Consider the following 17889-nt stretch of genomic DNA (forward strand, 5'->3'; position numbering starts at 1 on the left):
TGGGTCAGTGGCACTTCTTGAGGATTAACAAGGAAGCCGGGAAAATCAGAGTCAGCCCTCCAACCAGGCAAGCCTAATGGACAGAGGAGGCAAGGGAGGTGTTTGAGGACAGCAAGGGCTGTATCTGAGGTGAAGGCACAAGCATATGCCCAGCTCTAGGAGCTGAACATGCAGAGATCCAGCCGTCTTCTGAGGCAGCCAGCTTGGGGGGGAGTGGGTTTGCTGTGCAGGAATGGTGACAAATGAGCCTAAAGCCTCATCTCCCATGGCAGGAGACTGATGGATTCAAAAAGAATAGGGGGGAAGGAGAGAGATTTGTCAGTAAATTCAAAGAAGGCTGCAGCAGTGTGTAGGACCCTCCACTGCTGTGCTCCCTCCAAACAGCCTGGACAACCTGGGCTGTAAATGCTCAAAAATCTTAGAGGTGGAAGGGGCAGGAACCTGGTTGACAGCCTGTGTTTTCTTTACCTGGCTCCTTGGCTCCCAGAGCTGTATTTGCCCTTGATCTGGAAGGGGTCAGATACAGGCAGAGGCAGGGAGTGCCTTTGTGCCCACCACATGACTGCCTGGTGCTCCTGGATTAGGCTCTCCTGCTTGCCCTGCTGTGAACTTTGTTTTGTTTCCAGTCCCCAGTCTGCTAACTCCTTCCAGCCCCCATTTTCTCCTCCACATTCTCCCACCTACTCTCCCTCTTCCATGGTCTCTGCTGTTTTTGAACAGGGAGAGAAGGAAGAGGGGCTGACATCTCTATGGAAGCTGACTGGGGACTGTGCTGGGCTCCCTGGATCTCTGGTCAAAATGCAGGCTGAGACTCTCAAATCTGCCTGAAAATATCAAAGTGGTTCTTTGCTTCATTCCCTCAAGCTGGCAGAAGGAGCTCAAGCCCTCACAAAGGCAGCTTTGAGATCCCCAAGTCTCTTATCTCCAAGGAATCATCCCACATCTGGCAAGTGAAACAAGTCCCCTGAAGGGTCTGACCTTTTAGGTCCCCAAAATGAAAGTGTCCTCTCAACATTAGAGTGCTCCTTAAAGGAGCACAATCACACAATCATGGAATTGTTTTGGGTTGGAAGAGACCTTAAAGATCATCCTATTCCAACCCCCCTGCCATGGACAGGGACACCTACTAGACCAAGTTTCTCCAAGCCCCATCCAACTTGTCTATTCCTGTCAGAGATTGCTTCAGATGGTACTTCATGCTGGAAGCAACAGCAAGGAGCACTGTGGGGGTGATGCTCCTTTCCCCAGAGTATCTGACCCCTGGCTTTCAGGCCAGCACTTTTCAATGCTACAGCTCTGGGTGATGCTGAACATTTCTCCTTGACAGCTCATATCTTTGTGTGATCCAGGTGTTGGTTTGCTACTGCCATGGCACAAGTTCTGCCTAAATCCAGAAAGCTCCCATCACAAAGCAGAAATGCATTGTTAAGTTCCCCTTGTTGCCTTACACTGGAATTAGAAGTGAAGTAGCCTGGCAGCTGGGAGCCTCTCCAGGCTGATAACAGATCTCCTTTAGGAAGAGGCAAAGAAGCTTTACCCTTCATGTCAGCATTGTCAGTCAGATGAACCTGCCAGCAGGAAGGCAGCAACTTTCTGGCAGGATTGTGATTACACAATCAGTATTTCCTCAAGGATCCCTTGTTGACAAGCAGTGGTTTCCCAAGGACCTTTCCTCACCTAGTTTAACAGACAAAAGCATCTCTGGGACAAATGATTTCTTCATCCCCTTTCTCTTTCACTTAAACTGTGGGAAATGAATTTCAACTATGTCCTCAGCCCTTTCTAAGCATCCTTACTGCTCCTGCAATAAAATTCAAATAAAAAATAGAAGTGAGGCAATTGCATGAACATCTGTGTCCAAGATTATCTTCACTGGCATGGAGACAGCTGGATCCCAAAGAGGTTCAGGCCTGCATAAGGTGGGCAACTCCACACGAGGAGCAAATCTAGAGCCAGAAGAATAATTCAAATGAAACCTGGCTGTATTTCCAAGGGTAAGCTAGTTAGTGGGCATGAGGAACCTTCAGTGTCAGCCACAGATTATGTTTGACTTTTGTCCAGTACGTAGCACACACAGAGAGTCTTGCCCCTTTATGTAGCTCCACACCTGCATGGCACTAAATCCTTTAGCAAGGCTTGAGCTTGCTGGGTTGGTGGACAACAGGGAGACAACAGACAAAGAACTCAGATTTCTGAACCCAAAGACACAGCAGGAGACCCTAAAAACCTGATGTCCACCAGCTCAGACCCAGCACATCAGGAACCTGCACCTTACCAGAGCTGGTTCCTTCCAGAATTCCCCAGCACCTCCCTTTCTCCAAAACTGGCATGATCAAAGAGATCAACCTCTGACTCTGGCAGCTCCCACCCTCTCCTTGCCAGGGCTGAGATACCAGAAGGATTTCCAGCAGTCCAGGAACTGACCAAAGGGCTAAGAGCTGCTACACCACACCAAGGGGTTTGTACTCATGCTGAGTACATGCTGAGTACATGCTGAGTATGAGTTTGTACTCATACTCTCTCTCATGCTGAGAGTCACCAAGAGCTCCTGATGAGATGGTACAATGACATTTACTAGCCCAAGGAAAGGGTTTTGCTTGGGCTGGGCCACTCACATAGGAGTTAATCTGCATGATAGGAAAGCAATACTTTTTCTGGTTTTGTTAATGTGGTTTTTTATTCCACCATCAGAGATGTCTGATGAAATAGCAGCAGTGACAATTGCAAAGGGGAAAACATGATGTCAACATGCATTGCTATGAAAACATAAACTGCTTCACACGATTTTCCTTGACTTCTCTCACAGGCTGCTCAGACCCATATGGAATTTACTCACACATCAGAGGAGCCTCAAGATCTCCCAGGGGTCATCATTTTCACCAGCAGTTGCTGCAGCAGGACACAGGGGGCCTCACTCTGCAAGCTGAGTGGATCTGTTTGAATGCCCAGTGCCTGAAGTGCCACAGGCACAAAAGCTGCTCTAGAGCTTGCAAGGCAGTCTATGTGATTGCTGCCATAATAATCATTTGCTCGGTTCCCTTTGGCCCTAGAAATGCTCCTAACACTGTGAAAAGCTGTTTACAGAAACCACTTCCTTCATTACTAGGCAAGAAATTTGGCAACTGCTTCCCACTGCACAACAACTCTACCCCAGAGCAAAGAAGAGATGAAGTCTGCATCCAATTAAAACTGGAAGGGGGCATTAAACAATTAACACATAATTACCTGATCTGGGCTAGAATTGAGACTCTGGGGAGGACCCAGCCTGTGCCAGGGAATCTTTAGTGACCAAACCCAATGGGGACTTTGGCTGGAGGAGTCACAGACAAAACTCTGCTTTTTCCCCCGGCGTCGTGATATTGGCTGAGAGCAGGGCTAGTGAACCACCAGGAATTTTTCCCCGAAGCATCAGGAAAAATCTTCTCCCATTGAAATGCCACTGCTAGAGATATTAAATTTAGCCAAGAGGCACAGCGGGTGAGATGCTAACCCTGATAGAAGGCAGCCATTCATTCTTGCAGCGCCTCTGTTCCATGTTTTATCACTTTTAGGAAAAACAGAAGCTCCAGGAATCTGCCAGCATCTTGTAAATGTCCAATTACCTGGGATTCCACAAACCCCTCATTTGGTGCTTAACTTCCACAGAGTGACAAATACGTTGAGGTGCACAAGAAGATCTGCTTGTTTCAGGTTAAAGTATTTAACACACTCATGCATGCAACAGCACCTTGCTCCCACCAGGTTCACCTAGACCAGGGAATGCCTCTTGTATTTCAGGAAAGAAAGAAGGCTTCTTTGCCTCTTCCTAAAGCAGATCAGAGCAAGCTGCTCTGCCTTCTACCACGTATCAAGCCAGGTCTTCGAGACTGCCATTGTCCTGTCACCTCTGCTCCTTGCACACACCGGGAGGAGGAAAGGAATGGTGATAACAGACCCGCCACAGACTTTGAGACTGCCATTGTCCTGTCACCTCTGCTCCTTCCACACACTGTGAGGAGGAAAGGAATGGTGATAACAGACCTGCCACAGACTTACTTCTTAGGCTTGTCTGCTGTGCTGTCAGCCACGTGGTAGCCGGGCTTGCACTTGTAGCGGCAGACGGAGCCCACGTCGTGGCTGCCCTGCAGGCACCGCGGCACCAGGAGCCGGGCGTTGGCCACGGCGGGCGGCGCCTCGCACTCCAGCTTGCAGAAGGCTTCGGGCAGGGACCACAGACCATCCTCCAGGCACGTGAGCCACTGGTTTGTTCCTGACCCCAAAAGAGAAGCAGAGGGTGTGTGTGGGGTTACGTTTCAGCCAGGAATGGAGAGCTGCTGAGGGGAGCTCAGAGCGACCAGCAGAAGTTCTCTTGTTAGAGTGTACACTGATACCAAAAGGGGCAACAAACACAAAGACCATGGACTCCATCGCCTGCTTGGCCAGGCTGTAGCAGAAAATACTTGAATGCAGACAAAAGTATGGTAGGGTCAACTTCTAGAGGCTGGAGAAAGGATCTTGCTTCTGCAAATCTCCCCAAATCTTTCCCTTAAAATTGTCCTCTTTTGTGGTGTCTCAGGACAGCCATGGGTCTTAGTGTAGGACAGCTCTGTCATGTTTAGTTCAGCCCACCTTCATTTTGCAGCTTGTCCTCAGCTATGCTGATCAACCTGTCATGCCCTACCACAGATGCAGTGTAAGATCATATAACCATGGAATGGTTTGGGCTGGAAAGGACCTTTAAAGCACATCTAGTCCAACCTCCCTCTGCCATGGACAGGGACATCTTCCACCAGGTCAGGCAGCTCAAAGCCCTGCCCAACCTGGCTTTCAATGTTTCCAGGGATGGGGAATCCATCACCTCTCTGGGCAATCTGAGAGTCAGGAGGATGGAAAATGCCACAAGGACAGATGTGGGAAGCTTCACTGGTGTGACTGGGAATTCAAAGCACCCATCATTAGAGGTTTGGGTTGAGTATTACAGCCCAGCTCTTTGTTGTCCCTGGCAGACACAGCTAAATGCACAGCTCTGGATGCCTGCAGGAAGTGCCCGGGACTACGTCACCTACATGGTATGGATGATGGATTGGATGATGGATAGTTCATTGGGAACTGATGAGCAAGGAAAAAAGCTGGATTGGAGCGAATGGGACTATTCCTAGTGAGAGGTTTGGATCAGCATGTTTGTGGTGCAGCCAGGCTGCTCTACAGCTCCTTCAAACGTCCCTTTCTTTTTACAGAAACACTTTTGGGCCAGAGACAAGATCACATCTCTACCCAGTGCCTGTGTTCCTGATGGGTCAAGGCTGCCAGGGGTCATCTCCCACCTCCAAGAGCCACACAGCCACATCATCCTTTCCTTGCCTACTCTTAGCATTTGTTAGAATTGACAGCTTGCTTGTAAGGATGCAAGTCTTTGGGGGGAGCAAGCACAGAGCATATCCCTGCCTCAGTGGCGTCACTGGACTCCAAGAGTTTCCCCCCATGGCTTGGCAGCCTTGGCTGAGCACCTCCAGCCATCATGCTGGAAGTCACCCAGGGGCCCATGGAGGGGACTCCTTCCCACAGAGGGAGCCCATGGCAAACTCCCAGGGACTACAGCAGGACCAAGAGGCAGCTGTGAGTGCAACATCAGATTAAAGCTCTGCCTCAGCTGACCAACCCAAGGCAATGGGCATCAGTTCACGCAGAATTTGTGTTGTTGACATTTGCATGCTTACCCATTGATCAGCCCACTCTGGGGATCTGCCACCATCCTCCCTGTCATGAAATGGAACTTTAATTCTCTGATCTCTGCAGTTTTTGATCCTTAGATTTAAGGTTTTTTCTTTTACAATAAGTAAACAATTCTCATACATTTCAGCTATAAATGTCTCCATAAAGTAGGGCACCCATTAAAATGATTTGTTGTATGTGATTTTTTCAGAGCAAAGGCACTGGTGGAAACTCACAAAGTCCCAATGCTTGAAGCTGTCAAGGCAATTACCCCTGAAATCCCATCCAGCTCAGCCCCTGCATTGACAGAACAGTAGCTCTCTTTCTCTGACTTGGCTCAAGAAATTCCTGTGGCTACTGATGGAGTCGTCAGAATGAAAGCCAGGCCATGGTGTGTCTGGGTGGTGAACATCTCCCAGACTGCTCTACAGCTGTGGGCATCAGTCTCTATGGCTTTATACAGCCCCAGCCCCCTGAACCACAGGCTTCCCCACAGCCACCAGGCACAGAGCCACTGCTGGCTCTCTCAAGCCCTCTCTGTCTGCCTGCATGTTTCTTGTCTCCATCACTGTAAGACTGGAGTTATCAGGAGAGGATATCACTACACCCTGAGGTGGATGGATCAGGGCTGCCTGCCAGGGGATGGGAGTCAGGGGGAATTATCCTCACACTAGGATGTCTCTGTTCCAGGGGGAGGGATACCCATCATTTTGGGAACTATCTCAAGATCTCATCCAGCTGGCAAATCCAGGACAAGTGAGAAATTCCAAATTCTGTTTGAACTGCTTGGGACAGGCACAGAAATGTGGCATCACAAAGGGTGGTTAAAAGTGTTGACACTCCAGAGCATACCTTGAAGCTTGGCTGGGGGGATGCAGGAGAAGGAGCATCTCTGCAGGTAGGTGGTCCCCAGAGGGCAGGAGAACTCGGCATAGTACACGAGGGACTGGGCAGGGACACGGCAGTCAACAGGGTCACAAGTCACAGATCTGTCCCACCGTCCCCAGCTGCACGTCAGCACCACCTCCTGCTGCAGAAAAAGCAAAGCTCCATCAGACTCCTGAGGAGAGCTCTGATCTACAGCTGGGCCACCACAGCAGAAAGGTCCAACCAGGGCTCAGGATGAGGAGAGCGCTCCAACGTTTTTTCTCCCCCACTGTGCCCACCACTAAATATGGTCAACACGTGCTACAGACTTCATCAAAATTGAGGGGTGGATGATGGTTTGCTATGAGCAACCTGGTTTAGTGGAAGGTGTTCCTAGCCACAACAGGGGGGGAAGCTGGATCTTTTAAAAGTGATCTTTTAAATGTCCCTTCCAACCCCAATTGTTCTACGATTTCCATTCCCAAACTGCAAACCCCAGCCCAGCAGCCCTCAGCCAGGGGGTGCACACCAATGTTCCTGATGTCCCTTCCTGGCTGGTACAGTCTCACTGCTGGTGCAGCTGAACGTGTGACCTATCATCTCAACCAGCAGGTTTTGGTTGAACCTGGATGTGGTGGCTCTGAAGGACATCACTAAATCTGAGTCTAGCTCTCCCAAGTGTATCTGAATGAGCTGGAGAGGAGCTCAGGAGAAGAGCTGTGTGCATTTTCCTAAATAGGGTTACAATCCAGACACCACTGTAACACCACTGGAGGGCTCAGGGCAAGGCCCTTGCAAGCCACTTGGTAGAACTCTGTTCAGAAGTTTCCCATCTCACTGCCCGACACAGGAAAGCTGTCACCCCAGGCAGATTCATTTTGTGTGGTTTCATCTTGGAGAATGGGAACATTTTGTTTTCCCTGGGCAGGCCCTGGCCCAGTGGCCATGCAATTAACAACTCCCAGTGATGAGCAGTGCATCTCCAGCTGCCCTGCTGCACTTCCCAGTGCCCACCTCTCCTCTGGCCAACACTGCAGCACAGGGAACCTGCCTGCCAGGTGTCACAGGCAGATCTCCAAGGAGAGGAAATGTCACCCTCCTGACACAGCCCAACTCACTTCTGTCTGTCTGCCTCAAGCAAGTTCACATTCTGGCTCAGTCTGGCATGTAAGACCAGCTCAGCCCCAGAGACTCCTGTTCTCCCATCCAGAAACAGCCCAAGGACAGGACACTGTGTCCTACCCCCCGGCCAAGGTGACTGCCTGGACCAAGGCAGTTCAGTTCCCAAGGACACATCATCCCAGGTCTCCTCAGTCAACAGCTAAGAGCTGTGCTGGCTCCTGGCTTTTATGAGGTAACCCCCAACCCTCTGGAAAGTGGGACAAACTCTTTCACGGTGACCCCTGTGCCATTATTGCAACACAACACAAAGGAAGAAAAGCTCTCCATGCTCTCTGCTGCCTCTAAATATAGTTACTCTGCAATGACTTCATTTTTTCCTGAGCCACTAACTTCAGCTTTAAGAGAGAAAACATCCCAGGGATGTTTAACCCTCCAAGCAATGCCCATCTGGAGAGCAGAAATATCCACCTCTCCTTCTGTTGGAGTGCATCAGCTTGACTTGGGACATGCCCTGCAGCACCTTTCAGCCTGGCAGAGCTGTGCTCTGCAGACAACACTGGACTGGGAGAACTAGCACTGCAGCAAGGAAAAGAGAGGGATCTCCAGAGCAGAAACACCAGCCATGAGCACAGGGGTCCAGCACTGGAGCTGGAATGTGTTGGGAAAGCAGCAAAAAGTTTGGGGCTGGAGGAACGAAGTGGTCTGTGCTCTCTCCAACCACCTCAGGGTGGTTAAATCTTTTTTATCTAAGTCTTGGTCCCATGGGCCATCCTGAGGCCACTCACCTGCGTGGAGCCCAGCCTCTTCCCACCACTGGAGTGGAGGACAAAGCCCTTTTCACAGGAGACAGCACACGCCATGTGCCCGGGGCCATCCGAGCTGCAGTTGAGGCTGGCAGCGTGAGCGAGCAGCGGCTGCGTGCAGGTTCCCGATCCCTCACAGGCACCGTGGGCACAGCTGTGGAGGAGAACAGACAAGGGATCAGCCAGGGGTCCCAGGGCTACTGCAGCAAGGCAGGGCTCTCTCCAGGTGGCACTTGTGTGGAGTGAATGCTCAGCGGGTCACAGATGCCTAGAGATGCTCACCTATCCCTCACAGCTTCTCCCAGACTTGCAGTCTCCCGACAATGATGCCAGAGATTTCATCCCAACCCCAGCCCACACCTTCCCACCAACCACCACCATGTTCTTTCAAGCTGATGAAAGGAGGCACAGCTCAACAATATTCCAAAATTCGTGCCCCCTGCACACAGGTTTCAGGGCAGCTGCTGCAAATTCTTTCACTAGCTTATATTTCCAGAGTGTGCACACAGCCTGGCACCAAAGGGGGGCTCACTGCAGGTAGGTCAAGAGAACAAAAGGAGGGAGGTGACAAGGAGAGGGGAGGCAGAAGGAATACCTTTGTATAGTTTTAGAATCAGGTATGCCAAACTCTGTACAGGACACTGGAGAAGCCACAGATGATTCTCCAACTGCAAGGAAAGCTAAGAGGAAACCTCTGCAAATATTAGGGGATAATCCATGAGATGTTCTTCAGATCCTGTGCAGTCCCCCTTCACATCCACACAGCTACACCACAGCCTGTGGTGGAAGGGAGAAGCTGGATGTACAACTAGCTCCCCAACCCCACTCCTGTCACCCTCCCCCTCTGCTCTGATGGTTTTCAGCACCTCTGCTCTTCTCACAGGCCAGCACAGCACCCCAAACCTGTGCATGCTGATGCCAGGCTCTTTGGGATCAACACACACCTGCACCTGTCCAGCTCTACAGCCTCAGCTGTGGCCACAAAGGTGAGACGTAGCTCAGCCTTCCCCTCAGCACCAATGCAAGTTACAAGAGGTGCCAGGAAAGTCTGAAATGCATCACTCATTCCTTAGTTGGCAAGGCATCACCCACTCCTCCTCCTCACTTCAGCAGCTTCCTACTGAGGAGCAGTCATTGAGTACTGACTAATTAAGCATCACAATTCCATCATGAGAACCAGTGTGGGTCAAGGGGTTGTGATCTCCATCAGTGAAATGCAGCCCATTGATTAATTACCTGGAATAGAATTGGGAAAAGACATAGGGCAGTACAACAGCTCCCACGCCCTGGTTACCCACCAGTCTGGCTTTATCTGTCACTAAGTGATAAAGGTGCAGCACTGATCTCAGCCAGGGACAGAGGGGCTGCACTCCAGGCAGTAACTGGGGAGAGAAGGGAGGCAGCTGTACCTGAGTGCCTCTCTCTCCTCTGCTCCCTGCTTGGCACAGGGCTGCTGCTGCTGTTTTCAGGCACTGCCTTTCTCCCAGCGAGGCAGAGGCCTCTTCCTCCAGCCTTTACTCACCATTTCCAGCAAAGGATGCACAGAGCTAGAAATACCACAAAAGACATGCACACAAAAAACAAAAAAACAACAAACCCCAAAAAAGCCCAGCTCGGTGCCGACGCAGACGTTAAGGGAACGCAATGTGCTGTTGACTCTGGACAAGTCCACCGAGCCAAAGGCATGGTGGAAACCTGCAGGCCACAGCCCTGAAAGAGCCGGTGGGCACAGGAGGGGACCACAAAGGAGAACAAGAAGAAAGGGGCTGTTTTTTCAATGCAGACCTGTTTATGAAGTGAGAAATGGTTTCAGGGCAGCTGCTGCAAATTCTTTCACTAGCTTATATTTCCATTTGCTTCCTTTTTAAAGAATTTGTTTTATGAGTGCAGCATTTGTCAGGTCATTAGCTTCTGAGGGCATCTGTTACCAATTGTAGCCCTCTCCCCTCCCCTCCCGCAGTCACCTTCTCTGGGCAGTTGCTCTGCTCCCTGCCTGTGCCCCTGGCTCATACTTGCTCCCATCCCCAGTGATGGAACCACTGTCCTGAACTTCCTTGTGTGGAAGGAATACATGTCCTTGTTTCTCCATTCCATCTCCTTCCTCGCCAGCGATGGGTACAACATGGAGATGCACCTTTCCACTGGACCAGGTTGCTCCAAGCCCCCTCCAAGCTGGCCTGGAACACTTCAAGGAACGGGGCAGCCACAGATTCACAGTGCCAGGCCCTCCCCACCCTCACAGCTGATGGTCAGGGCGTTGAGATCTGGGGCATGTGCCCATCACAGCACTGGGGATGTGCCAGGGTGTGCCCTGGCACCTTCCAGATGCATCCAGGCCAAGTGCTTGGCTGGAGCAGCCCTGCTGGTGCTGATGGAAAGACAGCATGTTGTCTGGGGCAGCCCTGGCAGCTGGGACAATGCTGTTATTAAATAAAAATTAAATGAAGCGCTAATCCTTCTGAGCGCTACCGGGGACGTTTTGGTTTTCCACCAGTTCAGAAATGCAACTAGCAATGTGGTACAAAGTAGATCAAGATATCAGCAAGTTTCTTAAGGATTATACATACAGAATATTACATAGGGTAGTTATGCATAAGAGATTGATAACTACAGGTCATAACAACAAAATATTTTTATGTACATCACATATATATATATATATACTCATGCACACGTTCCGTATGTGCATATAAATGTATTCTAGAATAATAGAAAAGTTGGGGTTAGAATAATGACCTTTCTCTTTGCCCCCAAAGATGACTAACTTAGCACTGTTTTCTCTGTGTTTAACAACACACCTAGCCCTACAAATACCCACTAGATTTTATTTTGGAAATGATCTGAGCCCAATCAGCTCAAGTTCTGAGAAGCTGTGCTCATCCTACACCTGGGTTTGAAGTCTGGTGCTGCTGTTCCAGACCTGAAAAGGAGCTCACATCACTGAAAGCTGTCCGATTTTCTCAAATATGTCAATAATCTTTAAAAAATACATACCAACCCTACCAACAAACATTGCCTTGCTTGCTCCCTTTATCAGCACCATCACTGCTATCCCTGCTGTACTTGGGGCCAGGACACTTCTGAGCCTGATGGTGAACAAGTGCAGGTCAAAGGAAAAAGAAGCCCTGTGACCTGGCCCCATCATGAGCCACATGCTATGCCAGGGCTGGGGTAAAGTGATGGAATAAATCACAGCTCCCAGGCCCTGGAACACCCTAACAAAGGCTGGACAAGGAAATGGTGCAGTTAGCCCAGTTCTGATCTCAGCATGAAGGAGCTCTTTCTGCTTTTGATGATAAATGAAATTCCTGTATCACAGCTGCAAACTCCTGACTTCTGCCCATTTCTGATTCAGGCCATATAAGATGTGGGACAAGCCAATATTTTTTTACTTTTTTTCTGCCCGAGACATCAAAAAAAATATTTCCACTTCTATCCCAGCATCTTTTGAAGCTCAAACTAATGATTTGTCAACAACATTTTTACAAAATACCAAGGTTTTTCTCCTAACTTATTTCATGTCAGCACAAGCCTGCACAATGCTCTGGGCTCACCAAGTCCCATAACTTATACATCAAAGAAAGTTTCAGGTCTGGAAATCTGTGAAATTCTGCCTGGTGATGGCCCTAAATGCTCCAGAACGGTAAGAGCTTTGTTCTGAAATGGGAACAATTCTATAAACTAGAGCAAAACTTTTCCTTTGGGATCCTTCATCCTTCTAGAACAAAAGCAGGCAGCCACTACCAGCAACAGAGCATGCGAAGCCAGTGGTGGCAAAGCTAGTAAGGTAACACTACTTTGTTGTGACAAATCCCAAATTCCGAAAAGCTGAAATTTCATGTTTTACTGCAACTACTTAATGCATCACAGAAAATACTGATAGATTTACCCACATCAAACTAAGCCAAGTCAAAAGCAGTGCAGCTGTCTGAGCATAATAAATCATCTATACATTGCTGTGGTGTCTACTCAGGCTTTCAACCCCAAGATTGCTGCTGAAACATCCCTTATCATCGAGCTCCAGCTCTTTACAGCGGAAACTTGTAAGTTCTTCTCATGGTGCAAATTTTTGGGAGAGGGGGTTATAGGAGATGTTGACAGAAAAGTAAAGGCTTTGGCCAAATCTCCTGAAGTTAGAAGTCATCATTGCACATACTCTGGTGGAGTCTGGATTGTAGCACTCAACATCAGTGAGATAAAAAGGTGTTTACCCCAATGCGGTCTAGCAGGAGAGAATAGCTAGGAAATGAGAAAAGGTGTTTTGGAAATACTTGGGAATGTCTCCCTCCAGGCAAGGTGAAAGGTCTCACTTTTCCAGTAAATCTGATGGCAGGCATCCTTGTGGCAGCAGGCTGCGTGTACAGACCCAACGGTGGTGATGCTTCTTGATCACAATCTGCACTGAGGTTGCCATCTCAAGAAAAGGTGTTTGCTTCTCTACGTGACTCCAAAAGAAACTTGGCAAAAAGCACCATCCCTGTGAGTCATCTGCTGTCATCCGCCTCAGAGACAGAGGGAAGGCACCAGCAAGACATTAAATGACCTGCTGGCCCCTCCAGAGCCATAGTGGGAAAGGGAAAAAAAGAAGCAAGAGCACATAATGTATTTCCAGACAGTTCCTTTCCATGTTTTTTGTTGTTGTTCACTACACCAAAATAGTTGCATGGAAAATGAGGTTGAATGGGATGTCAGGTTTGGTGTAGTCACCTTCCCAACCTCAGCCAGGACAGCCTGTACCCAAAGAACATCCTTATCCATATCCCATCTCCACAGGACCACACTCCACCTCATTTTCTCATCTTGTGCAGAGGAATTAATTTCTGAGCCACATCCACCACCATGAAAGACATAAAAATAGCAGAAGGATTTCAAAAGGGAGCTGGAAGCAGAAGCCATAGCTGGGCTGCAAGACTTATGCTGTAAGATTTAAGGAGGAAAAAATATTTATCATGACAGAGAGGAGATAGTGAGGGGATCTGACATCTCTGTGCAGACACATAGACACAGAAAAGTTGTCTGTCTGCTGGCAGGAGGCAATCAGACCTTTCTGACAAGGATGGAGCAAAAGCAACAACTTTCATCTTGAAATCAGAGGCACCTTCTCAGCAGAGAGGGTTACTGGATATGAGAATAGCTCAGCAGGGGTGATGGTGTCCTCATCACCTCCTGCAGCTTGTGAACGGAGATAAGAGAACCCTCTGAAGGATGCATTTAATCCAGTGCCTGTGAAAAATCCCTGTGCCTGTGTGTGACACCAGGAAGGGCAGGGCAGAATGGGGAGACTGGATTTCTGCTGCAGAAAACCAAGGGCTCTGCTGGCAAACCTGGGGTCTCCCAGTGATTGCTGCCTTCCTCACTGGACATGGGAACTCAGCTGGTCTGTGTTGGAACTCACATTCCCTCAACGTATCTGTGAGGTGACACCAAGCACCCTGTTTGAAAGCTGTTCAGTTACTGCGTTGGACTCAAGATCAAACTGGTGAAAAACCTGTGCTGGGAGATATTTTTTCCCTGGCTATTCTCAGGGAAAGGCAGAAGACATCTTGAGCATTCCCAAAAAAGCCCATATATAGAGCACTAATCTCAAGAATCTTCTTAGACTGCAGAGAGCTAATGGGATGGGGCAGTCCATGAAATGGTGTCTGGCCCTCCAGGGGGTACCTGTGACACCTTCCAGCTGGGCATTAATTTGAATTTTAGTTTAAATTAATGTTAATAACATATTCTACAGCACAGTCTTGGCCACCACTGCCCCTCAGCCGGTCAAGGGACGTGCCAAAGGTCAACAGGCTTTGATGCTGGAGGAGAAGCACCTCTAGAGGTCTCAAAGGCAGAAGTGAGCCCATTCTCCAGGAAAGGTGGTTATCAAGACCCTGGAAACACAGAATTATTTAGGCTGGAGAAGCCCTGTAAAATTAAGGCTAGCCATTAATCCAGCAGTGCCAAGGTCACCACTACCCCATGTCCCCAAGTGCCACATTTACATGTGTTTTAAATCCCTCCAGAGACAGGGACTCCATCCATGGGGCACCCTAAGCCAGAGGCAAAGAATCAGGATTTTACAGTCCCTTCCAACCCAAACTATTCTACATTTCTGTGAAATAAGACACCAGCATGTCTACCAGGGTGCCCATAAATCTTCACGCCATCACACATGCAGCCCATAAATTGATCCTGCATAAATTTAGTGCCTGGAAGAAAGAAAACAAACCAAACAAAACCTGTTTGGGAAACAGCCCTCTCTGCTGAATAAAGTTTGTAAATTGAAAATAATGTAAACAACTCCCTCCTCCATCTAATTTTCTCTCCCTCACCTCTATTTTTCATACTACAGGAATCCAAACCCAACTCCCCTTGATGCCTTACACCCACTTTTTCACTTTTGGGGAAGCAGAGGAGAGCTTGCACACAGGAAATACAAACACAAAGCAGATCACCTATTGTAGCACCTTTCCTGTGAACCCACCCAGGCATTTCCCAGCATATGTGAACATAAAATCAAACACACTGAAAATAAAAGCAAGCTAAAAATACACATAACAGAGGAAATGAAAAACGTTCCCCTGGTTCAGTGTATAGCCTGCACCAAGTTAAACAGGAGGGACTGTGGCTCAGTTTAAAAATGCAAAGAAAAGGATGAAAGCCTGAAGCTTTGGGTCTCCTGGGCGGAAATGTGTTAAAAGTCTGATTTCTGCTTGACCTCATAAGGCTGTGATTGGGAGCAGAATGCACAGACAAGCCCTGATCCGCTGGCAGAGACAGCAGAGAGGGGTTCCTGGGGATGGCAGTGAGGACACTGCCCTGCTTTGCTCTGCAACGCTCTGCCAACTTTCAGCACCTCAAAAGGTGACACTTCCTTCAAAACAAGTGTGTACTTTTCTAGAGGCAAACACCTGTTGCACCCTGACCTGGAGAAAGCTGCACTTCATCAGCACAAACACCATCTCTATGTTTTCCCCAGCCTGCAAAGCACTGCAAGATCCTTCAAGATGAAAGATGCTACAGAAATACCAACCTGTCACATATTTATTATTTTGGCAGTGAGCATTTCTACGCTGAGGGCAGGAAATCTCATTTCTTTGTTGCTTTTGTTACTGTCCTTTCTCAGGTTATTTTGGGAAAGCCCTCGCACGCACGTACTGCGTACATGAGGCTGCTGCGTGCTCACGGTCAGTCCAGCTCTCTGCTGCAGGAACATGCATGTTCTGGGCTCTTTCACACTCAAATGTCTCCCAGCCTATCAAGATTTTCTATTCCTCGATTTTTATAGGGGATTTCGCCCCCTGCTCACCACCAGAATCCACAGGTTATTGCAGTATTTTTATATACTATCTCCAAAAGTAATGCACTGCAGTATTTTTAAAGGTTAACAATTAATTTCATATAATTACCTTATATAAAATTAATTGTTAACCTTTAAAAATACTGCACTGCTTTTGGAGATAGAATAGGTTTTAAAAATATAATAAAGGGGGCATACTTGAATGTTTCCTGACTTAACAGAGGAAAATACTTTATTTTTAGTGTGGCTACTTGAGGCTGTAAGCCTAACCTCCCCACCCTGAATATTCAAGACTTCAGTTCTGAAGATCAATACTCTAAATAGAATTTTCTACTCTGAAAACTTTGGGAATCTGATTTACTTTGAGTATTTGCTAAGGGCACACACATAACCTGCAATTCCAGCATACTGCTGTGAAGTCAAGGCCATGGGGAGCCAAGGGGAGGGCAAGAAGAGAAGAGGAGACACGAGGATCCTGCTCTGCCCCTGGAAAAGGGACACAGCTTGGTGTGCCTTGGCAATACAGGAACTGGCTTGTGCTTCAGCTATAATGCAACTTTTATGAGGAAAACATCTATTTTCCTCTCTATTTGCCCCTATATGGGGATCTCCTCATCCCCAGTCAATGCTCAGCTGTGTCCAGTGAGTCTTTTCTTCCTTGCAGTCACTTCTCAGGGGAAGGGGGAAGCTCTCAAGCAACAAGAATGCAAGATTATTTTAAGGGATGAGAAAATGTAATTGAAAAACCACATCAGTTGGCCACAGTCTTAGAAGCATGTGGGTACATTGCTGTAACAGCTACCAGGAGGAAACACGCTGCATTTCAGGTGAACACTGATCTTTTAATGTAAGGTTGAGAATAATATTTATATACTGACTCACTAAGATTTATGTTTCTGTGTAAATCACACATGCACTTAAAAAAAAAAAAAAGTAAAAAGCAACTTCAGAATATTCATGGCTTCCAGAATTCTACATAAATCAACTGTACCACAATCCCACAGGCTTTAAGACAAACACACACTCTCATTTGTTATCAGGGAAGTCCACCCTGATGATCCAGGCCATCAACAGAAGGAACATGACAAGAACAGTGATGAGATGACCCTAGACAAAGCCCTTCTGTGCTGAAGAACCCCAAAGCTCCAGCAAAGCTCAACTCAAAAATCAGTATTCCCAGTGGCGTGGTTTGAGTAACTGGCTGAACTGGAGCCCTGGATCAGCACTTTGTGTAGCTTCAGGGAGCCTAGGATCTGAAAGCAAAGCCAGACCTGGCAGATTTGAAGTGCTGAGGCCTCTGTTGGCATTATCACCACGTTCAGCAGGGCAGCGTGAGACTCTGTGAGGGGTCTGGATGGACTGGGAGCGAGAACAGAGAGGATGAGGAGAGCTCCATCCCCACCTTCTGCAGCACGGGGAAGACTGGAATGGATGGAGGTGGAGCTTGTAAAGTAAATGCTGAAGAAGTTTCAGCTTTAGCAAAAACTCCCAGTGATAACTTCACAGCCATTTAAAAACTTCTCTTGGTTTTCCCACCAGGAACCAGTCCTTTAGCACAGTTTTCTACAGATGCAGAGGCCATGCACAAAATCTGGTTTCTGCCTTCCCGTTCCCTCCAGCAAGATAAGCAAATCAAGACTCAACACAGCAGATCTTCCAACAATACCTCAAAATCCATCTGAGGACAGTCACAAAGCACTCAGTGAGAAGATAAACACTCCAGAACTCAAACACAAATTCCCAGAGGAGAGCAGCAACCCTGGGTGCCCTGAGGAGACCATCCCTACCTGTAGCACTGATGGCCACATCCCTCCTGGTGCTGCAGGAGGCAGGTGCTGAGGGGCTCAGAGGAGCCAGGCTGAGCCAGGGTCCTCAAGGCCACGGCTGCAATGCCCACAAGGGGAGAGGAGAAGTTGAAAAGCACTGAAGCAGCCTGTGGGAGTGGGTCCTCCTGGCTGTGGGTCACGTTGATGATGAGGGGGTTGTGTTGACACGACAGCTCGTACGTCCCTGTGAGACAAGGAGAAGGAAGACATGACTAGGCCAGCTCCAGGGTTTACATCTGCTCTCCCCACACACCTACAGACCAGCTTGAAAGGCAGGGGACAGCAGTGGGAGGTCCCA

At 48.5% G+C, this 17889-nt stretch overlaps 1 protein-coding gene across 1 annotated transcript in view; it reads right to left on the reverse strand.

Moving 5' to 3' along the window:
- PAPPA2 (pappalysin 2) overlaps positions 1–17889 on the reverse strand; it is an 86962-nt gene that overhangs the window by 23001 nt on the left and 46072 nt on the right. The window contains exons 13-16 of the mRNA XM_058030712.1: positions 17553–17775; positions 8466–8637; positions 6544–6721; positions 4036–4249 (exon numbers count right to left, since the gene is read on the reverse strand). Of these exons, the coding sequence (XP_057886695.1) occupies positions 4036–4249; positions 6544–6721; positions 8466–8637; positions 17553–17775 (787 nt within the window). The remainder of the gene's footprint in view (positions 1–4035; positions 4250–6543; positions 6722–8465; positions 8638–17552; positions 17776–17889) is intronic.

This window comes from Melospiza georgiana, chromosome 9 (assembly GCF_028018845.1).
Source record: "Melospiza georgiana isolate bMelGeo1 chromosome 9, bMelGeo1.pri, whole genome shotgun sequence".
In the NCBI taxonomy this organism is placed as follows: Eukaryota; Metazoa; Chordata; class Aves; order Passeriformes; family Passerellidae; genus Melospiza; species Melospiza georgiana.